Below are 24,398 nucleotides of genomic sequence, written 5' to 3' on the forward strand. Positions count from 1 at the left end.
GGGCATCTTTCCCTTTAGGAATCGTGATAGTGGCCTCAAAGAAGCAGAGGGTCACTACCGCTTCTCCTAATGTCTTCATGAGCACAAGCTGCTTTAAAACAAATGTTTCTTATTGGGGAAGGCAAAGGACTGAGGTCCGCTGTCCTTTGCAGGACTCCATTTGCTGCCAACCACAGGGGTTTGCAAACTGTGACCTGCCTATATAATATTCATCAGCCGGTTTTTTGCCCCCCCCACCCTTTGAATATATACATTTAGCAATGCAAACTATTAGCACATACGTCACATTGCAAATTCCATTCTTAGTTACAAAGCAGTCCGTGTGCAAATGGCAAATGTTTTATAAGTAGGACTAGCACATCAAACCCTTAATTTTCACTTCACTTTTGGAAACTCCCAAACAAATTTCAGTTGATAGAACTGTTAACCTTTCTTTGAATATAATATCAAATGCTTCAGAAACTAACATGAATTAAGCATTATTCACGTAGGACCTTAAACTGACTGAAAATTAATTCAAAAGTGGCTCACGTATTAAGTAAGCGCTGTAGGCCTCTAGTGCTCTCAATGTCCGACGAAAAGGTTTGATAGATTGCTTACTTCTTCTATTGGGTTCTCATGGGAGCAGAATTGCACCCTGTTGGTCGTTTGGATGCGTTCCTCTTCTCTTCAGTTTCACTTCTAGAAAGAGCATTTCACAATCGGACTGTCTGCCTGCTGTCCGTCTGTGCAGGGGCTCAAGGGAAGGAATGTCACGCTCAGTGGTAAGGTTACTGCATGAAAGTACTAGGCACTGACAAGTACAGCTGCTCCTAAGGTGATGACCTCATTAGTGTCACCAAATAAGGCTTCAGAGCCACGGCAAACATATTCTCATTCACTGGACCTCAGTATAAGTGTCGCGATATTTCTCGGCGTTTAAGACAAGCAGTCTTCCTCGTGTTTAATACGTGTCCGTCTGGTGCTTAGCAGAGACTTGTTTAGACATCTGCCTTTGGTTCTCATCTTCTTGATCGCTCCCTAATATCCTTGTCTGTTCGTGGTCCACACCAGGAAAGTTCTCAGCACCGTGAAATAAACCTGAAAACCTGTTGTTCAATATCTTAAGCCACAAACCATCAGGGGATCAGGATCCTATGGGAATGTAAACATCAAAAGGACAGGCACAAAGCTTCAGGTGCAAAGGCCTTGCCAGGTACTTAAATCAGAAGAACATTTGTGAAACAATGGGAAAACAGGTGCAGACCTTCATGTGGCACCGACCTGCTGCGTGAGTAAGCTGAGAGATGACTGGTACCAACACTGGGAAACAAGCACATACCTTCATGTGGTTAGGGTACCCTCTGATTACGTATGCCTAGAGAGGGTTACTGCACTTTTAGGAAAACAGTAACAGATCATGGTGGAGTGTAAGGCCCTCTTGACATGTAAACCCAGAGAGAAAAGTTACGTCCACATTAAGACAAACTCAGATCTTTCTGAGTTGCAGGTTCCTCTGGATACATAAGCCAGCAAGTGCTGGTAGACACACGGGGAATAAGTTATATACCTTAATGAGGCACTTGTCCCTGTGGATATGCCTAGAGAGGGACTAATACAGCTACGAGGAAACTGTCACAGACCATCCTGGAGCACAGGTCCATCTTCATATCAAAGCACCAGAGAACTGGTACACCTATGGGAGCAGTCACATATCATGGTGAGATACATATGCATTGGGTATGTAAGCCAACAGAAAACCGGTACAATCATATGAACAAACTCACAGATCTTTATGAAAGTCCAAGTTCTTCTGGGTCAGTGAGCCTAGCGAAGGCTGCCATACTTAATTGAAAATAGTCACAGACCATTGTTGTCCAGAGGTCCTGCACAGCATGTAAACACAGGGATGAGTGGTACAATAAAGATAATATAATTACGTACCTTCATGGCCTAGGATGGTTAATGTATTGACAAAAATGAAAAGAGGACTGATACAGGCCCTGGAAACATAAGACACTAGGGGGGTCATTTTGACCCTGGCGGTACAAGACCGCCAGGGCTAAAATGATGGAAGCACCGCCAACAGGCTGGCGGTGCTTCCAGGCGTATTACGCCGCGGTCGCACCGCCGGGGCCGACGGTATTCTGCCACTTTTGCCCCGGTGGTGATACGAGTCCCCGACTGCCAGCCTTTTCTGGCGGTTTGCACCACCAGGAAAAGGCTGGCGGAACGGGCAGTCGTGGGGCCGCTGGGGGCCCCTGCACTGCCCATGCACACTGGCATGGGCAGTGCAGGGGCCCCCTGACAGGGCCCCATGCAGCTTTTCACTCTCTGCTATGCAGCCAGTGAAAAGCACGACGGGTGCAACTGCACCCATCGCACGGCCGCAACACCGCCGGCTCCATTTGGAGCCGGCTCCTATGTTGCGGCCGTGATCCCCGCTGGACCGGCGGGCGGAAACGAGGTTTCCGCCCGCCGGCCCAGCGGGGATCTCCAAATGGCCGCGGCGGGGGTACGGCCGCATTGACTCCCAAAGTCTCTGATTATGAATGGGTTGGTGTTTTCTGACCACCCCTGCAAACCACTGTTTGTGCAGGAATTGGAATTCCGAGTTGTGTGTGTTATTTGATGGATCAGTTTTTTACTGGTTACATTAAATACCTCACCCTTTGTTAAATGTCAGTATGTCTTGCTTGCTGCCCTTTACTAGTTGGAAACTATATAGCATTAATCATGACATGCTAATTTCGGTGTGGTAAGCTCCAAAATCCACGCTATTCCCCAAAACTTGGATAAGTACTATATATCATACTAGAAAAATAGGGTATCCAACCAAACGCCTGGCCAGTCATAATGAGGGCCAAAGAGATGAGTGTCCTGGAAGAATAACCTGGTCGAGAGTGTGGTAAAAGACAGTTAAAGACCAATTTATTATCTGTTTACCATGAAACAATGACAACCACTGGCAAGATGTGATGACTTATATGCACCTTTGACTCTTAGCCTCCTGGATCAACACATCACAAATAAATTTTTCATGTAGTAATCTCATTAAACTGTCAGAAGGGGATGTTTACTGCTTCAAGAATGCATGAACGAGCATCTAGCGACATAGAACTGAGGAGCACTAGTATGATTAACAGTGAACTACCTTTTTCATCCATACATTTGGAGCATTAGAGATTCAGAGTCGAAATGCAAATGTATGCCTTAAATGAGAAGAGCTCCAACAGATACCTCTCAACAGGCATCAGGGTAAACAGCTTCACTGGAAGACCAGCCCTCAGCAGGGTTGGAATGTTCCTAGTGGATGGCACTGTTGTCAGTGAGGGCACCAAGATACCTAATGGTCCTGAACTCTCGCGGTTGACCTCACAGTTCCTTTACCCCAGGTCATGGATCCATTAAAGGTTATACAACCACAATTTTTTTTATCGTTTTGTGTTTCAGGGAAGAATTTTGAATTGTGTGAGTGCAGCAGCCATTATTTCACTACAGGTGGTATGAGTTCACTACATTGGCAGAATGTACTATGCTTAGAAGCTCTTATCATTACTGGTCCCAAATGTGGAATTTTTATCGAAGGTAACCCCAAGGCAATTGACAATATATCACACAAATTATGAAGAAAGAAATAAGGCACAATTCTTCATGAATGGATATAGTTTGAGAATTGCAGAAAGAACATTAGCTAGCCTCTAACTTGACTGACCAATTAAAGTACTCAGCTACAATGGAACTAACCAGTTGTGCATTTTTGCACACTTAGGCAGTGATTATGAGTGCTCTAGAATGGGGTGGGATTTTTTTTGCTTCTGGTAAGTTTCATTAACCTGTGGTGAGTTACTTACCACGTTTGGTATTACCGCCTTTTCTGAACATTCCACATAAAACTGGGAATTAGACACGGAATTGGAGAGATCCGCGCCTAATTCTGCAAGTATCAGACTACCCCTCATTTGTTCCATAGTAAATTAGGCAGGTTTGACTTGTTGAAATGTATCTGAAGAAAATTGAGAAGGAGTGCGGTGTTTGAAGCTAAACTCAGTATCCTCATAAATGCGGTAACGCGTTATCTCAGGTGTCGGAATTCAGCATCATACTTGTATTTGTGACTTTAGCACATATGGTGCGAGGGCTTGTTAAAGCAAATGGGATCCCAGCCCTGGCACCACAGCATGCTAATTTTCACTTCAGATTCACTCAGAGAACCGATTATCACATAACTCAAGTGATTGCTTGGCATTTGTGTGTGGTCCAGTTTACACACAGTAGAAGGCAATCGCTTGCAGTCACGGGGTGTGAAACGTTACTGCCAGGAAGTGCAGGTCCTCTGTCAAGCAGGCATTTGAACCAAAACATCACCAAGTATCTCCCTCATTGGTCCAACTAGAAAGACATGCACCAGCACCTCTCATGATATATCTCCTCTCTGAAGATTGGGAGCGGGCTTTTCAGCTGTAACTTGTCGCAGATGGTGTGGGAAAATATTTCTATGCCTGCGCCATTATCTGACGCAGCAACGATAATTTTCTTAGAGTGATGTAGGTCTGCCTTCCACTGCTTCCTCTCTCTCTGAGATAGTACTCGATCGCTTCAGGATAAGGAGCACTGTTTATCTGGGGGTGACGTCATGGGACAAAGGATGTACTTTTTCTTTTGTAACCACAGTATACATTTGCATATGTATATATGCAAGACTTGACAATCAAGGGAGGGAAGTGTGTGCTTTGGTAGCAGCAGGACTGGTCCGTTGTGCATGCTGAGTGCAGAAGGAACTCTTGGTGTTGGAAAGACTTTTGTTACCATAAAATGAAGATCCACGACTCAAAGAGGTGAACAAACAGAAGAAACAACTGCAAAGGCAGGAAGCCCACGGAGAAGCAGTAAGTAATATGCGGGCGGGTCCAGTTGAGAAATACATTGCACGTGGATAGTTCCCTAAAAAGCACAAAGCAAAACGCCAGTGGCTAATCTGAAAAAAAATAGTTCCACAAAAACATGAAAAAGGACAGTCGTTTTAGGTCTGCAGAAGAAAATAGAATGTTCAAAAACAATTCTGAATTATTGTAAGAAAATTGAAAGAATTCCAACAGTAAACGGGTTGGTTTGATAGGATGATGTTATGCTCACAATTTTCACTTTTCAGTTTCTATTTTCGGCGCTCTTGAGGTCATTTGAGATGATTCTTTGAATTGAGAGGGGTCCAATTATTAAAAGCGAATATTAAGCGAGTGAAGGGACTTTAATGAATAGGATGCGGATGAATGGTCTGGTATCTGGTGCAGAGGGTCAGCTTCAGCAAAGAGAGGAGAATAGTGGATAATTGTGGTGTTTGTTGTGTGTGATTTTGTTAAGCCTAACACACCCATGTAAAATACCTTCTTTAATCATGTGGACGTTGCTAATTTACAAAATGTGGAGAAATGGGCAACATCTCAGGCTTCAGACTCCACCTTCCTGAAGTCGTGGCAGTACCGGACAAAGATTAGCAAACTGCACATTTTATTTACGAGACACACATTATGTAGAATCCAAAGTTCGAGTTCTTGGTAGCTTAATGTTTGCTTCCTGGTGAAACATGAGGTTTCGCTTCGATAACATTTTAATTCACAGTTCAAAATTTTCAAGACTTAAAATATCTTACACTTTTTGAATACAAAACAGCTTGTTCTACAATTCCATATAGCTTTGTGTTACTTAAAAAAGGTGTATGCGTTTGCACAATATCATTTGTTAATAAAACAGTCGTTTATGGTTCAGTGTCCAGCTGTTTAAAGTTATGTGGAAACGTTGAATTAAACTTCAGTTTAGAAAAATGTTGCCAGTGCAATAAAAGGTGCAGTTAGAAACGTATTTCGCTTAATTGCACGTTTATACATTATGCTGCATTTGTGCTATTAAAAAACGACCTAATCACTTCAGCAACAAAGCAATAACTCTCTTAACTCCAAATCTCCATTTGTTTCGGAGACCATGAGCCATGATCACGCATGAAGGTTTCATCTCTCTTTGAATGTATTGTCTCATGGATGAAAGAGTTGAATACAAGAGAATTGAACATACTTTATAGTGACAATTTCCGAATGCCTTGAAGACTACTGGATTCCATGTGTTTTAGCGGTCCACAATTACCTATGTTAGTCATGTAAATATCTACAGTCCAGAACAGCTTATCTATAGTAATGGGTGAGATCAGCTTACCTGTGCTGATGGTGTAAAGTTCGATGGGCTGGAACAACTCGCGTACATGAGTGACGTAAATATCTACTAACTAGAACAGCTCACCTCTGCAGGTGGTGTAAATCACTACTGGCTAAAACAGTGCACTGTGCTGTTGTTGTAAATGTCTACTGGTTAGAACTCTGACTGTTCTTGGACAAAAATATTTTGCTGTAAAAATAGAAAAAAATGCTTTGTCAACAAAATACAAGTTTTGGCACTTCAAAAAACTGCACCCAATTTCTCCAGGAGGAGTTTATTTTTTGCATTTCTATTTGTCAGTAATATTGGCTAAACATTACTATGATGTCATGGCAGAGCCAACAAAGTTGACACTGTTCTATAACATTAGAACTGCTGTCAGTTTAAGTACCTGATTTAATGTGGGCTCTTCAAATGTAGAAGACCCGGGCTACAGGTTCAGTCCAATAAAGGAACATTTGGCATATCGCTCATGCCTATAATTCGAGTAGTGCACCAAACAACTGGTAAGGTTTATAGCTGAAGAGCTATAATTCTACTAGAGCATTTCATCAATTATGGGCAGAATAATCTCATTAGAAAGGGAAAGAGACAAAGGGGAAATATTGTAATTTAGGTAAGAAATCTTAAACGTGCCACATCAAGTGCTCTCCTGCTCTATAGCCTTCAATGAAGAATACAACATTCTAATGCCCGCCTTTTATCACGTTCCATTTTTTAGCTAGAAAAACTTAGTAGTATACTTTTTTCACAAAAAATGTTAAATATCACAAAAATTAAGTAAAACTGTACTTAATGCATGAAATGCACTTGGCCGGTACCTTACTTTAAATGAGCATTTTCGATGCAAAGGGTCTTGCATTTGCTCGAGTTAGAGCTATTAGCGCTGTAAAGAAAAAAATAAGCAGCGCGATCGCACTATGTAAAATGCAGCGCAACCGCGTTGCATGGAAAATAAACAGATAAAGTAGTCTGGACACCATGCTGAAAACATCGAGCCTCGTACGTTTTTTAGCAGTGCTGTGTAGGTGGGCTAAACACCGGAAAAGGCATGACAAGCAGATTATAAAAAGCAAGTCCACGAACCAATGTAAGTGACTGACGTGACACGGGTGTGGTTGGAAGCCCAAAGAGAGACTACAGAATGGTACGGAGCACTTGGCGCTCGCCCATAAAAACTAATGCCCATATTTATAGTCTTTTAGTGCAGCATTTGTGCTACTTTTTGACGCACAAGCGGCGCAAACTTACAAAATTCAATTGGATTTTGTGAGTTTGCAACGCTTTTACATTAAAAAGCGGCACAAAATGCGGCACTAAAAAAGTATAAATATGGGCCTAAAAGCGATGGCACAACTCACATTTAGAAGTCGATGGAGATAATGGTAGGATACTGGTTTTAGGAGCATTGTCTCTCAGCCTGCAAGACATTTTTTGATCAAACCAATCCCCTGTGGGTGAAAATTATGGAAAAGTTTGTGCCTGTGAAATGTCAAGAAATTTTACAAAATTTGCATTATGCAAATTAGCAAATTTTGCAAGATTTCAGCCATGTAACAACAATTTTGCCATGGCCTAGTAACGACCAGGGTGGTACTTGTGTGATTTGACTAGAATTGGTATTCTGATTGGTTTGTGAATTTTGTGCAATTTTCACCAGGATAAAATGTGAAAACCCCCCCAGGAATCACTGCCCAGTCAAAAGTTAAAATCAGGACACACTTGATCCAGACTTCCACAGTTTTGTCAGACCTCTATTTGTGAAAAAACTGACATGTTGATTGAAATGTATACTTGTCATGATTTATGAACACTTCTTCCAGACTAAGCTGTTGTATTTTCACTGCAGTTCTACAAAAAGCTAGAGTTCTAACATTCATTGTTGATAGAGGAGCAAAAGCAGTGGACCATGGAAACCATGATGCTGGAATAAGAACTGTAGAATCAACAATATTTCCTGTGAAGCAAGTCGCAGAAAAAGGAAAGTGTAGGCATATATCTTACTCTTGTTTATTTCATATTTGATGATGGGTGACTAAAAAAGGAAGATTTCTTCACCTGTACCCCAAATCCTCTTTCCATGTCTGCATCATCAGCTGAGCTTCAGAGGTCATGGGTTTTAAAATCTGAAACAAGAAACATTTAGCAAAATATACATTTATTTACCCTTTCGTTGCAATGTATTATAGTGCATTTTAAGATGAACCTGGCGATATTTACAAGAAGTTTACATATAAATTTGAAAATTAACAGTTTTGTTAGCAAATGGATGCAGAGAGTTGGGGTTTGCCATTTCTTTTTTCTTTTTTTTCTTTTCTATCTCCCATGCCTTTTTAGGTTAATATATGTGGCACAAGCATGCATGAAATTCACTTGATGTTAAAACTAGGCCTGGGCGAAATTTAATTATGTGGCGTAATTACGCTAATTGCTGATTAATCTTGTGATGTGAAATTACTGACATTATGTGATTACCCCAGCTTGAATAAATAAGATTATTTTGTGACAGAAATCCTACCACAGGAGCACAGGAACAATAACCTTCGAGAGATTGAGCGACAGCTACTGCTGGCTACTGCTGTTCAGGTCCTGTAACATTTAGTGCTATTTTCTTAGCGCAAAATGCATCCTCTGGCTCATTTTGGATGCGAGCATGCATTTCGCTCTAAATAAATTCTGTATTATTCTTCTTACTTAATTGTGCATAATTACAAGTAATTTTGTAGTAATTACGAGTAATGAGACTAGAGAGAATTACGCCAGTTATGTTAACCCCTAGGTAAAACCTTCTTTAGTGAGAATCGTGTGTAATAAATTGTAAAGTAACTTTTTAAATATATATTATGTTTAACACTTGCGCCTGCATACTTACCTAACAAAAAATCCATCCAAAGTTCATTACATATAATACTATTTTAAAACATGTGGCTTGCCTAGTTAAAAAGTGTATTTTGATTATGCTGCAAAGAATGAATTGCAGTAAAGTTCAACAGAACGTTGGGGAGTTAATTTAAAGCTCAAACACTCATTTAAAATAATTACCCTGGGTTGTAAGCAAAAATAACACTACTGCCATCCTTTTAATTTCTGATATGGTGAGGTGTCTCATTGCGTTTAATTCAAGTTGCTAAACCATGCAGTGATCTAAAAGTCAGAAGTTGACATCCCAGCAAGGCTGACTCAGCTTTCCATACTTCTGAAGTCAGTAAATTCGGGAACATTAAATTTGGTTATGATTACACCTGCTGTTTACAGGGCTTAGAAATAGCAGACACCCCGAAAAAGATAATTCGTTTTTAATGATCTGTAGTGTAACGTAACTGGTGTAATGTATTTTAGCATATGTTTTAGTACTGAACTTATGTGTGGCCTCTCCAATTTTAAGTATGCACAGCAGCACAGAAAAAAATCCTTTCCATAGCTTCCAGCGTGGGCACATTTGGTGGGGTATTGTAATAAGCCACTCGGTCACCACATCATCTGATGGGTCACACACCCGTGGGCCGGGCTTGGACCGAGGGCAGAAATAAAAGGGGGACTAGCCGCTCGTGGTTAGTGCCCACCTTCACACCATAGCCGTGTGAGGTCTTTGTTTTGCGACGTTTGCCCGGTCTGCCTAGGGCCAACTGTACTTAACACTCTGCTTCACCAACCCCAGGGGCCATTGTTAGATGAGGCGCAGCCCTGGGGATTACAACTGGCGACAAAGGAGTGGAGACTGACCTTGCGTGTTCCCTCCTGACGTCTGACACGTTCCACCTATGCCTCAGCACCGTGAGCAGACTGTGGGGAGGCACAGAGGGACAGTAGCCCACAAGCAACAAGTACTGGCAGGAGCAAACGTAGGGTGTTCGGAAAAAATAAAAAACAAGATTAATAAAAGCAAGCTGCAAACCCCTGAGGTCAGAGACACCGCCTTAAGGACATTGCAGAGGGTCAGAGCAGAAAGTCAGGTGGCAGCATGTCAGAGACACAGTGCAATGTACCTGAGGGCCCACCACAACCCAGCAGCGCCCCTAGCTCCATATGAACACTGCCACCATTTAGTCAGAATGAAGACCCAGCAACAGCTGTGGCGCTAGTGGCTCTAGAGGCTGCATCATTACTTTCACACCACACGTGAGACAGACAATACGGTGAAAAGATCACTCATGCTGCACATGGGTGGAGTAGAGCTGTGCGAGCTGTTTGAAGACCTGCCTAACACGGGGGTGGAGACGACGTTGATGCTGCTGTGACGGCCCTCAGTAGATACTTCGATCCACAGCTAAACCCGGACTTTGAGGGGGTTAAGTTGAGACAAGCTTGTCAGGCAGAGGGGGAGTCCGTTGACATCTTCTCTTTGTGCGCAGGTTGGTGGGCACGTGCGCCGGTATAGACAAGCAGGATAAAATTCAGGCGCAAATAATTCAAGGGTGCAGGCCCTCGAACTTGAGAAAGCTGATCCTGCAGCAACCATGAACAGACTTGGATGATATTCTAATACTAGCGAGATCACTCAAGCTAGCTGACAGCAGGACAGAAGAGATGGAGTCTGCGCTAACTCAGTAGGGTCCCTCCCCAGCTGCAATAGGGACAGTCGAGGTGAAGGAGGAGTGAGATGAGGTCATGCAGCGACAACCCCACAGGAATAAGAAAGGGGAAGGAAGTCGAAGGAGTAACAGTGCGTGTGGCAACTGCGATCTACCATGTCACCCCGCGAGGGTGCCCCGCCCAAAGGAAACAGTGTTAAAGATGCAGAAGGAAAAATCATTTTGCAAAGGTATGTTTATCAACGGGCAGCAAATTTGCACTTAAATTCAAAGGAAAGTTGAGCAGAACATTAAGAACCTGTCGCTGGAAGATGGGACGGACCTGGTAAACCCAACAGCCAACAGTGGTGAAGGAAACTAGAGGGAGGAGGACGATGATGAGATCTTCATGATGTCAGTCACTGGAAGAGACAATCAAAAGAAAAGGCCACCTCCGGTGTGTCAGATAAAGGTGGATGGCGTAGAAATAACAGCACTCATTGACACAGGAGCGTCCGTGAATGTCATTGACGTTTAGAAGTCCATGAAGCTAAAACGACAGCCAAAAATATCGCTCACTATACCAAGGATATTCACCTTATGGGGCATGAAGCCCATTCATTTTAAAGGCTCCATCAAGGTGGAGATAGCTCATTGAAACTTGAGAACATGAACAAAGTTTCACGTCACGGAGGGATGCACTGGAACACTATTGGGATGCCCACGACTGAGGATCTGGAATTAGCTTTCTTTGAGTGGCAAATTCACCAGCACAACACGGAAAACATTCTGAAAGACTTTCCAGAACGCTTTCGGAGACAAAAAGCTGCCTGAAGGACATCAAAGTGAAACTACACATCAATAGAACTAGCCAACCAGTGGCGATACATCACCGTAGAGACTTGTTTAGTCTCCGCCCTCAGGTCAAAAAGGAGCTGGAGTATCTTGAAGAGGCAGGGGTGATAGAGAAGGTGTTGGGCCCCACCCCATATGTGTCACCACTCGTGATAGCACCCAAATCTAAGCAGCCTGGAGCTGATCGGCTGTGTGTGGATATGTGGCTGCCGAACAAGGTGATTTGTAGGGAGCAACACATTGCGCCAATCATAGACGAGATAGTGGCCAATCTGAATGGAGCCAAGTGTTTTTCCAAAAAAATTTGAATTCCGAATACCATCAATTGTGGCTTGAGGAATCATGCCGATTGATCACAACTTTCTCTACTCATGGATTAAGAAGATTCAAGCATCTCAGTTTCAGTGTCTGCTCCGCCCCTGAGGTCTTCTAAGAGGCCATCTGAGAGGCCCTGTCAGGGCTCATGGGGGAAAGTGATGACATCCTCATATATTCAAGCATGCTAGAAGAACACCATGTATGACTACGAGCCACCCTCCAGTGCCTAGCAGAAACGGCTGACACTGCACCAAAGAAAATGCTTGTTCTACACCAATGAGGTCGAGTTCTTTGGGTACCGCTTCTCAGAGAAAGGACTCCAGGTAGATCAAGCCAAAGTGGATAACATCCAGACATCTGAAACTCCGATGGGCCCAGTTGATGTGAGGTCTTTTCTGGGATTGGTCAACTATTGCAGGAGATTCATCTGAAACTTGGCAACCCTCTCAGAGCCCCTGAGGGTATTACCAAAGAAAGACACCCCCAGGGGGTGGGAAGGAAAAGCAGTCAAAGCATTCCAGGATGTCAAGGGAGCCCTCCTGCAAGACCCACAATGGCGTACTTCACTCACACCGCTGCGCTGAACTCATTGTGGATGGCTGCCCTGATGGGCTAGGAGTGGTACTGCTATGGATGAAGAAGGAAGTTGAATGGGTACCGATAGCCTATGCTAGCAAGGCACTAACAGCAGTAGAGATGAGGTACGTCCAGATCGAGAAGGAAGCGCCTGCCATCCGGTGGGCCTGCCGGCACTTTTACCTGTAGCTTTGTGGGTATCAGATTTGTGTTGGCGCCCCTCTTTGCAGGTACCGCCCGGAATGGACCCCCATGTATCAAGAGGTAGGCTGCTCAGCTATCGTTTACCAACCAGGTGCCAATAACCCAGCTGATTATTTACCCTGCCACCCACTGAGGCCGACTCAAACACTCGACAAGAGGGAGGCACAGAAGCAGAGGAATTCATGAGGCTTGTGACCCACGCAGCCTGTCTCCGGGCGCTGACCTTGGAGGAAACGATGTTTGCTTGAAAAGAGTGGTAGGAGCACTCCGACATAACCAGTGGACACATTTCCTGGATGGGGTGCACGAGCTGGTGCAGGAAGAGCAAAAGATGCGGCAACAACTAAGCTGGAGCCAAGAAGAACTGAGCGAAGGTCAAGAGGAGCTAGTCTTGAGAGGCCTTCAGTTTGTACTGCCACAGAGTCAATGGGCCCACACTGTGGAGCTAGCTCAAGGCCACCAGGCATTCTCCAAAACCAAGGCGCGACTGAGGAGCAAAGTATGGTTCCCGGGAACGGACTGGATAGCTGAAGAAGTAGTGAGAAGATGTAACAAATGCCTCATAACTGGATCCGACCCCCATACAGCACCCATCATCACTGAAGAGACATCCACTGAACCCTGTTCGTCTATAAGCATTGACTTTGGTAGTTTTCCAGACAACTGACGTTGGTGGCCCTGGACAGTCATTCCTTATTCCCTGAAGTGGAACTAGTGAAATCAACAGCGTTTGAGAATGTAATGCCGGCTTTAAAAAAAATGTTTGCATTGCTAGGGCTGCCCAAAGAAGTTAAGACCGACAATAGGCCTCCATTTTAGGGTCAGGAATTTCAAAGATATCTACACAAACTCAAAATACAACACTGTTGAATACCACCCAAGTGGCCCCAAGCGAACAGGGAGATGGAGAGATTTATTCGGACACCGAACAAGGCCCTGTGTATCGGGGTCAACAGAGCAGAGGAACTAGTATGTTGTTTGAACCAATTTTTCAGGGCTTATAGCCAGAAACCACACTGCACTACAGTATGTGCTCCCAGAGATTTGTTGATGCAAAGAACAGGAAGCCTGCACGTACTGATGTCCAAGCAGCACAGGTGAGGAGAAAACGCAACAATGACGGGGCCACACAAAACCAACACACACAAGCCCTAAATCTACATGAAGGCGGTAAAGTGGTCATCAAAGACTGGCACCCAGTCGGAAAGTTCTGCACCCCGTTTGAGAGGGAGTTGTGGACAGTGGTACACATGAAGGGTACAGTGGTGACTGTCTGCCAAAATGACCAGTGGGTGATGAGAAATTTATCCTGGTTCAAAAGGATCAACAGCAGCAAAGGCATGGTGATAGATGACTCAAGGAGTCCCACTGGAGAGGAGGTGTTCAACACTGCGATGGAAACTGCTGCTGCAGAGCGAAGTCGTGGCAACCAAGGGCCAGAGAGCACTCAGACTGAGGCTGAGGAGGAGAGTAGCCCTGTTGGTCAAGAGGAAGGGATGAGAGAACACCCCTACCAGCTGAGGTTCAACCCCCAACCAAATCAAAGATTGAAAGACTTTGTATGCTAAGCGAGGCACTCCGTTTGGAGTGAAGATTGTGTATCCTGTTTATCTGTTCTGTTTTTTGATACGTTTGTTAAAGTTGGGAAGGGATGCAATAAGCCACCTGGTCACAACATTACGTGACAGGCCACACACACCCCAAGGGCCAGGCTTGGCACGAGGGTAGAAATAAAAGGGGGTCTAGTCACTCCTGGTTAATACCCTCCATCCCACCATAGCTGTGTGAGGTCTTTGTGTTGCGGCATTTGCCTGGCCCACCCTAAGGCCCTACCGTACTTACATTCTGCTTCCCCAACCCTGGGGGCCATCATTAGATGAGACTTGGCACCAGGGCTTACAGGTAGGTTAGCCCAAAGAAGAGTAAATTAGGCAGCCACAAACATGGTAAAATGCACAAGAACAGATTAGATTGCCACATATTTTACTATTTCGATGGATCTAACATTTAGCAGTTAAAACTCAGAGACGCCACAAAACTGCATCACAATACAGAAGAAATGGTTATCATAAACTTGGGCTTGGAAACACAGGGGATTAATTCCCTCTTTGAGTTTTCGAACTTTGCTATCAGCAAAACGTATATTAACTTGAAAATACAGGTCAATGACTCAACATATATTAGCAGTTTTTTGGATTGTTTTATGTCCAGGTAACACATTTTACTGTTGATTACCTTGATATTACCACAAGAATTCCCTGCAGCAAACACAAATGCATGCAGTCTTCCATACCCTGCAACATATGCATACAATATGCCTCTACAAGTTAACAAATGGACAGATTTGCAAATTCCGGCCACTTTTTTAGCTTTCTCGTTCGCTGATTGGGTACACTTTTTTTGGTGTCGGGGTCTATTTTCTGACTCAGTCCAACCTTGGGAATAGAGCATTCTTCTCTTCAATATCCTCTCTCTGAGGAGTAAAGAATGTACCTTCCTGAGCAGACATGTCATTTCTCCTGAGACTACCTTTATGTCCCTAACAGGATGCTTGTAACCAAGAGTTGGTGACATTTTAAGAAAAGAGAACATGTGATGAATAATGTGCTCCTGTGCAAAAGCCAGTTTGCACAGGTGTAGCCCAATATTAGGTGATTTATGTCCCTGACAATCAGTTTATACGTTTTTCTGACAGTATATTGAGGTCGATATTATCTCTCTACAATAGTAGCACATTCACTACATCATTCACCGCTGCCTTGTCAAGTGTCGAATTCCTTCTCTAAATTCTCCACATCCTTACCTGTACTTACTCGTGCCAATATTGATGAGGTGACTTCAAACCTGTAGCAGAACTGCAAAGGTGTGGATATCTCTGGTCTTTTCCTTAGACAGACCAGTATTTACGATGCTTATAGGTTTGCGACTCGCACGTACTAAAGTTTTGTGAAAGTGCTTGTGCAACGAATAGTGATAATGATATTGGCAATCAACTTATGAGCACATTCTTTTTTGCTCTGAAAGTCTCTGCCAGGGCAGCTGTTGATGACATTGCACCACCCTATACACCTTGAGGGGCATATTTATACTCTGTTTGCGCCGGAATTGCGTCGTTTTTTTTTACGCAATTCCGACACAAAACTAACTCCATATTTATACTTTGGCGTTAGACGCGTCTAGCGCCAAAGACCATGGAGTTTGCGTCATTTTTTTGCGTGGACACCTACTTTGCGTTAATGATATGCAAGGTAGGTAGGCGTTCCCGTCTAAAAAATTGACTCCGAGGCATGTGCGCCGTATTTACACTCCCGGGCAAAATTCACGCCCGGGAGTGGGCGGGTAAAAAAAAATGACGTCCAGCCGCTTTTGCGCCGTTTTTTAGCGCCTGGTCAGGGCAGGCGTTAAGGGACCTGTGGGCTCGGAAGGAGCCCAGAGGTGCCCTCCCATGCCCCCAGGGACCCCCCCTGTCACCCTTGCCCACCCCAGGAGGACGCCCAAGGCTGGAGGGACCCATCCCAGGGACATTAAGGTAAGTTCAGGTAAGTATTATTATTTTTATTTTTTTGTGGCATAGGGTGGCCTGATTTGTGCCCCCCTACATGCCACTATGGCCAATGACCATGCCCAGGGGACAGAAGTCCCCTGGGCATGGCCATTGGGCAAGGGGGCATGACTCCTGTCTTTGCTAAGACAGGAGTCATTTCAATGGGGGTTGGGAGTCGAAACAAATGGCGCAAATCGGGTTGAGGCGAAAAATTTGCCGCAGCCTGACTTGCCCCATTTTTTGGCGCCCAAGCTCCATATTCCCCTACGCCGGCGCTGCCTGGTGTACGTCATTTTTTTTCACGCACACCAGGCAGCGCCGGTGGCTAACGCCAGCTAACGACATTGAATAAATACGGCGCCCGCATGGCGCTTCAGAATGGCGTTAGCCGGCGCTAATTTTTTTGACGCAAAACTGCGTTAGCGCAGTTTTGCGTCAAAAAGTATGAATATGGCCCTGAATGTTTATCTCACACTTATGGGTTCTTTTTCACCCCTACTTTCTCCCTTCTCACTTTACTTCATTACTGTTTTGCATCCTTTCTTTCCTTCTTCCTTCCTCCTTTTGTGTTTTTCTCCCTCCTGCTCTGGATGAAAGTGTGTTGAGAAAATATAAATACTGATTCCCAAAAATGATTGCTAGTGGGACCCACCTCCTTCCATCGACACAAATTAAGCACTGAGGGCCATGTTGAAGACCCCAGTTGCGTTGCATTTGCACCACGCAGCGTGGTGCATGCAGGACACAACTGAAAAATGAGCTTTATGAAGCTACGCAGTCACCTTGTGTGACCCTGAGTGGCTTCATAAACCTTCATTAAAGCAATGCAGCACAAGTCACTACTTTGCCTTACTCTGCACCAGGGAGGCATTCCGTGGGTGCTGCTGTGCAACATCCATGGATTTTGATGCTTTCCCAGATTTACCAGAAGTTGTAGTTCTGGGAATGCACCAAAAACCTATGCCTCCCCAGGTAATGCTTAATGAGGAGAAATATCTTTATTTATCAAAATTTCGTCCTCTTTCTTTTCGTGCTGCATTCTGCAGCACAAATAGAAAGAGGCAAAAGCCTCAGGGCTTCCTTTCCTGCAAATGTGCAACCCTACTTGCAACGGAGGCACCCTTGCACCAAGAGTGTCTGTGTTGGTGGTAGGCAGCCCATTATGCTCCAGCACTGGGGAAAGGACAGGAATGCGCCTTATTGGGATAAATATTTGTTACCTTTCATTGTGACACAGTGCAGCAAGGTGACTTGCGATGCTGTGCTGCACCACTTGGCCAAAAATATGGCAGAATGTTGCACAATATGTGATACATGCAAACATTTCAAAAAGTACACCTGGTACCTGAAGCGTCTTCGTACAGTGCTCTGCAAGAAAAAAATTGTCCTTGAGTTCAAAAGTCAGTTAACATTACATCTTATAGCCTAAATTTTTACTTTGCCTCACAGGGCAGGCTCCTACATCTGTTTGTGTTGCCACTGCTGCTCGTTGAGTGGTAAAAGTAACTTTGTGCTAAAATTGTCTCTTTGAACCACAAATTCAGTCGGTATTCACGCAGGGGGTGAACTGGCCATAACGAGAATCAGGCATTACCGTGGGAGGCTGGAAGGGTGGGGACAGTTTTGCCGCAATGGGGGCAGCTTTTGTTACTGGGGGGGAGGTTTTGCAGCGGTGATGCAATATCGGCCCCCAGTAACAAAAGCAGCAAGCAAGCATTTCCAGCCTCCTGAGTACATGCAGTGCATTCCCAGGGCCCAGGAAGTGCTTCCCCCCACTCGCCCTCCAGTACCCTACTCCTGTGGCTGCTCCAAGAAAATTGACAGGGCTGCTTTGGGTACTCAGTCCGGCCTTGTAATCACACAAATGTTAGGGAATCTGCTACTGTATTTCACATTAGCATGTGATATTGGAATGTAACGCTCCAATATTCTTTAAATTGTGTGAGGTGCCCCCCCCCCCTATTGCTAATGCAAGGAGTGACCCTGTTCCCAGCCTTGGTTGTTGGAAATCCACCCTTACTCAGAGCCCCACTTGATTTCTACGTTCTTTCTTGGTTCAACAAGAATGACAGGATTCTGCTGGTTTTTGCTTAAGTGTTAATGAACATTCTGATTCGATGAGCGCACACAAGAAATAAAAGTTCAGTTGTGTGTGATAATCATGGACTTAAAAAATAAAATAGTAAAATAATGACACTTTCAGTAAATGACTTCTAAACTTGCTCCATTACAAAATAGGCGGCACATTTACAATCCGGCCACGCACACCTCCGGGTCCACCTATGTTTATCTTGAACAAACACATTGACTGCAGCAAAATGCAAAGTAAATCTCATCCATCTTGCATTACTGATCATATTTTCCAGCTGCTTAAATAGACAGCTTCAGAGGAACACGTGTCTCATGCAGTGCTTTATCTGAGCCGGAGGTTTCTGGTGCGGGGCACCAGCACTTATTTTTGAGGGAGAGCACTTATTCTTCTGCCGCAAGCATTTATTGCGAGCAAAAGACACATATGGGAAAGACAGAGCAAGAGTAAAATGATAAAGCTTCACAAAGGGAGAAAGCAGAAAGCTGCAATAGTGAGTTGAAGGAGCAGGGAGTGCCTGTAAATGGATTAAAGAGGCCAGAGATGTCTTCAGGATTATGCTGCCTTAGTATTCCATGCTCGCACATTTAAATGCAGTAGTCGCTTGTTTCGGAGGAGAGCTTTGGGCATCAGCATGTTTTTATTTACAAATTAAGCACATGTTCATGTTGTTGCCTACACTCTGTACCTAATAAAGTAACATTTCTAGTCCTTATTTTTTTTATTTTTTAAAAAGGGTTGCAGAATATCAAAGCTGCTTAGCATTGATTCTACACCATATGTCTTTCTTCTACCACTCTTTTGTTCCTGAATCTTTTAACTCATATTTACACATTATTTTTCATCCCTGTTTTCAGCCTCAGTCAGCCCTCCTCTAACTTTCTCTTTCATTTTGACTCTTCTACTTTACTCTCTCTTGCATTGGGTTAAAGTCTGATGATGAAGGAAAGTAAGTCCTGTGCCCATAAGTGCCGATACCCACTACTGAGGAGTACCGGCCCAAATTAAGCACTGAACTTATCCTATTTGTGCATTTTTGAGCCATCCTGTGCTGTCCTCTGTTTCTTCTGTAACTAACCATTTGAGTGTGTAGACATCTCTGTGTTTTGTTGTTTTAGAAATATTTATCAGGATGGCAATGACTGTTACTTGAGACTGAGTCCATTGGATGGTCTCTGATATAAACATCGCGTGGTTGTAATGCAGCACATGAGCTACTCTTATATACCTTATAACACATCTAATGAGCTTACTTTTCTTATTTTAGAACAATGAGTCCAAAGATTTGCTGGCTCTGTAAATTATCACAGGCCGGGTCTACTGGGATCACTTCAAGGTAAGTTGCAAAAACAATCCTAAAAAATTGATTGATTTCACAGAAGATCACTAATAATTGTCTAAGCTTCTTTGTGTGGTAAGGAGGAAGTGGAGTGTATGTTTTTATAGAGTGTCATACTTGCCTAAATTAACAGTAGTATAAAGAACATATAGGGTCTTTGAAGCAAAATTCTATTGTCATGTTAATAATAATATTATCAATAATTTTCTAGTTAAGTTGTGAACTGGGGCTTTTGTCTGGCAATCAACCTTTCACTAAGAGGCTCTGAAAATGTTTACTGTATTAAAAAATAATTTGCTAATCTAGCCAGGGCACAAGTCTTAAAAAAAGTGGGGAAACTAACCAAGTTAGGCCGTATGCAAGTGACATCATGGTGTGTGAAATCATGTGTGGTATCACAGGAAGTGTCATCACAGCCCTGAACCTCACAGGAAGTGACATCACAAGAAGTGACATCATATTTTAGGACCTTCCACATTAGTGGTTCTATCACAGGTATGTTTGAGTGCATTGTGAGATGTAACAACTGGAAGCTGATCAATACTTAAGTCTGTGACTTGTGTTTGCTGCCCAAAGGAATTAACAGCTCAAATGTGGATGACGTTTGGTGACTAACTAATTAGAGTAGAGAAGCCACTAAGTGCTACAAGTTATGCACACTAAACCTGGCACCATGCACAAAGCATGCTTCGTACATTGCATTAAGAATGCTATCAACTATAATTGTAAATATTAAACCTATAAAATGTATTAGCCTGCTTAGCATACTACCATTGTATACACTGATAATTTTAGTTCACTTTGACCAGTATAAAAAGAAAATACAACTTGAACACTGCATTTGGTAGTCCACGCATTGCAAACAATATTCCCAATGAAAGATACAGTTATAACTGAATATACTACACTATATATAAATTCAGACGTTATGGACCATGCTACATTGCCACAGGTTTTTTTTCTACATAATAAATGAATAATTAGTGTGACCCTTTACATCAATGAATCCCTAACATGTGGGTATCAAAATCACATACAAATACAATGTATCTGTGTTAGAAATGTGGTCTCTGTTTGGCAGTCAGTTTGCACTCTGTCCAAGGAGGGACACTCACTGTAGTCAGGGCAATGGAGATACACACTTAAGATAAACCCTGCTCACTAGCTTGGTAATTTGGCACAAACAGTTAGGCTCATCTCAAAGGCAATGTGTAAAGTATTTGCACCAACACACACAGTAATACAGTGAAAACACTACAAAATGGACACCACACCAGTTTAGAAACATAGCCAATATTGATCTAAATCAAAGAAGACCAAAACGAAAAAAATCCAACATACACAAATAAAGTTATGATTTTTTTAAAAACAAACAGACTTACTCCATAGAAAACAATGGAAGTGTTGTTGTTACACAAAGTACCTGGTTTGCGTAAAAAATAAAGCTGCACTGGCGAGCGTGTGTCGGAAAGGTCAGCGATATGTCGATTCCTTACTTGCAAGTGAGGCCATGCGTCTTTTCTTCTCCGGTCGGGTAGGCGATGTGTCATTTTTCTCTCCTGCAAGAGAGTGATGTATCGATTTCCAGACGGGCACCTAGGATCTGTTCACGTCAATTTTGATGCCCGGAGAGGATGCATGTGAAACCAAGCCAAACGGTGATGAGGAACCATGCTGCTTGGGGCTTGCATCGATTTCAGCAACCACAAGCTGGTGTTGCGTCATTTCTCCAGCTCGATGCAGGTGATGCATCGATTTCCCAGCTGCGATGCAGTTGGTGCACAGATTTCTCAGCCGCGATGCAGGTGGTACATTGTTTATTCAGCCACGTTGCAGGTGGTGCGTCAGAATTTTCCCCGCATGGCTCCTGTGCATGGATTTCCACCTTGGTTCCACCAGCTTCACCTTAATGCACTTGACGGAGAGTTCTGAATTGTCAAGTCATGACTCATAAAATAGCATAGAGGGTTAATGTGTATTCTGCAAACCACATCCTGTAACACGCAGATGACACATTGTTATTTAATGTATTTAGGTAAGTGTTTTTAACACTGAGATCCTTATATTACCTACAGTTCATAAATTGCAGTCCTAATATGGCAGCGTGAGCTATGAACAAGAATCAAGGACCTGCATGCAAGGAATGGGTTTCGCCAGGGCTGATTCCACAGCTGCAGCATTTTCGACTTAATTATGGATTTGCCGCACTTTCCTCATAATCCATCATCTGCTACATAATCTGCAGATTTTAACAAAAGAACTGTTTGTAGCTGAAACGGAACGAACATTCTTAAAAATGTAGCACCATGTGTCCTTGCGCAGTGAAGACCCTTCGCAAATGTTGCCTGGTCCCCTTTCAGTTTTTATTGCTGTATTTGGATATTAAACTTGTACTAATAAAGTGAAATCTTTTCTCAGACAATGTTACTAAGTGTAAAAATTAAAAAATAATGAAGTAGTGCTATCACAAATTGTGCCACATCATGCCGCATAAACCTTGCTGCAAAATGTGGCCCCTCAATCTGTTATAAGGCAGCTAAAAGGGTTCTTTGGGTAGTAAAAATGTAATATTAGTACAGCTGGTTTGTTTTCCACATAATTATGGATTTGCCACACTTTCGACATATTCCATCATCTGCTGCATAATCTGCAGATTTTAAGAAAAACCCTGTTTCTAGCTGAAATGGATCAAAAGTTATAAAAAATGTGGTGCCATGTGTCCTTGAGCAGTCGAAGACCCTTCGCAAATGTTGACTGGTCTTTTAGTTGTTTATTGCTGTATTTGTGTATTAAACTGGTACTAATAAGGTGATTTGTTTCTCAGACAATTTTAATAAGTGTAAAAATGAAAAAATAATGAAGTAGTGCTATCACAAATGTGCCACTTAACACCACACAATTCCATTTTCTTGCTACATAATTTAGTAAACTTTGCCGCAAAAAATATGGCTCTCTGCTGCCGCATTATTTGAGTGGCCCTGTTTTTTTTCTCAATCTGTATTTATTTTAAGGCTGCTAAAAAGGGTGTTTGGGTAGTAAAAAAATTCATATTAGTACAGACAACCCAAAGAACTGTGTTACATTTGAAATCCTGACTTTATGTTTCTCCCGCCCATGCTTTCTTAACACATAGGCCCTCATTACGAGTGTGGTGGTCTCAAGATTGCCACACTCGCGATGGCGGTCGGACCACCGCAGACCAGGCAGTCTGACTGCCCTATCATAACTGTGGCAGATGGGCCACGGTCCGACAGCCGGCATCGCCAGGTTGCCGCCTGTCGACAGCCTGGCAGGCTTGGCGGTCGCAATCTGGCAGGGCAGTGCTGCAAGCAGCGCTGCCCTGGGGATTACGATTCCCCTTTCCGCCAGCCTGTGCATGGCGGTCTCACCGCCATGCACAGGCTGGTAGAAAGGGTGCATTGGGGGCCCCACGGGGGCCCCTGCACTGCCCATGCACTTTGCATAAGCTGTGCAGGGTCCCCCATGGACAGCCCTGTCGCACATTTCACTGCCCAAATTAAGGGCAGTGAAATGCCCGGCGGGTGAAATCACACCCGAGGCACCACAACATTGCCGCTGGCTCATAATCGATCAATGTTGTGGTGAGTTTTCCACTTGGTCAGCAGGTGCAAACGCTGTTTTTCGCCCACTGGCCCAGTGGAAAACTCATAATATGGTGGGCAAAAGACCTCAATTATTGGTGGTCTTTTGCCTGCTGCTGCTTTGGCGGTCCTATGAAAGGACCGCTGAAGTCGGAACGAGGCCCATAATGTTTACTGCTAAGGGCAATATGTAACTCATATACTTTATAACCCTCATTGCCTTTTGTAACCCATCCTGAACATTGATTTACACATTTGTGTGATTTATTGTCAATGTATAATGTGTGTCATGTGAACTGTTCTGACATCCTATGTTGGCATTTGTAGCGCTAAAAAAGAAAAAAATATATAAAAACTAGGGATATTTAAATTGTTATTCGTGTAAATACTCATACAGTCTGATACATCTGAAATTCTTTCAGTGCATGCATATCAGTTACACACAGGGAATGTACAAAGTGAAAGACTTGCTTCCAGATCTCAGTTTCTTCTAAGTACTTCTAGAGTGAGAAGTTACGTGCCTTTGTATAGGCATTGAGGTGTGAGACCCCAGATATTATTCAGCCAGGTTCCTACTGGGTCAAAAGGAAGGCTGATGAACCCTTAAAGAAACCCTTTCTTGTGGTCGTAGCTGGAATTTCCGATAAGGAAATCCCCTTGCCTCCTGCACTTTACTGTTCAAAACAGAAAGCAGGCAACATGCATGTGCTACTGTATGTGTCTGGTGTCCACAAATTACACTGGGACACATTCAGCATATTTCACTGGGGCTTAGCTTTGTTGCCGGGGGGACGGCATCCACCCTGTTGAAATAGTGGGTGGATGCCGTCCACCTGCATGCACACCCAACTTGTGCTCTGGATCTAGCCCGGACATAATTAAAACAGAGTGTTCTTTGATTATAGGAGGCTTTTCTTACAAAGAACTGCCATTTGACTTATTGGAGTTCTGTACAATTGTTTGTTCCAGGGATCTCCTTTAGCATTCAAAGCCCCATTTGCATACCCTAGTAACAGCTTCCATAATCACTGCTGGAAGTAAGAATTGAATCAACCTAACCAGATGAACTTTGTGGGAGAAAACAAAGCAGTGATTCAGGCCCTTGAAGAAAAATTAGGTCCAAAGTATGAGCTGCCTTAAGGATTTCACAAGTACCAATTGACACAAGTAATTC

General features: G+C 43.5%; 1 protein-coding gene across 1 annotated transcript in view; it reads left to right on the top strand.

The window, feature by feature from the left end:
• The first annotated feature begins 4,702 nt into the window (after nucleotides 1-4,702).
• Nucleotides 4,703-24,398, top strand: part of RGS13 (regulator of G protein signaling 13) — a 123,010-nt gene continuing 103,314 nt past the window's right edge. Inside the window, exons 1-2 of the mRNA XM_069231095.1 lie at nucleotides 4,703-4,868; nucleotides 19,551-19,619. Coding sequence (XP_069087196.1) covers nucleotides 19,555-19,619 — 65 coding nt within the window. The 5' untranslated portion in view covers nucleotides 4,703-4,868; nucleotides 19,551-19,554. The remainder of the gene's footprint in view (nucleotides 4,869-19,550; nucleotides 19,620-24,398) is intronic.

The sequence above is a fragment of the Pleurodeles waltl genome, chromosome 4_2 (genome assembly GCF_031143425.1).
Source record: "Pleurodeles waltl isolate 20211129_DDA chromosome 4_2, aPleWal1.hap1.20221129, whole genome shotgun sequence".
NCBI classification, from domain to species: domain Eukaryota; kingdom Metazoa; phylum Chordata; class Amphibia; order Caudata; family Salamandridae; genus Pleurodeles; species Pleurodeles waltl.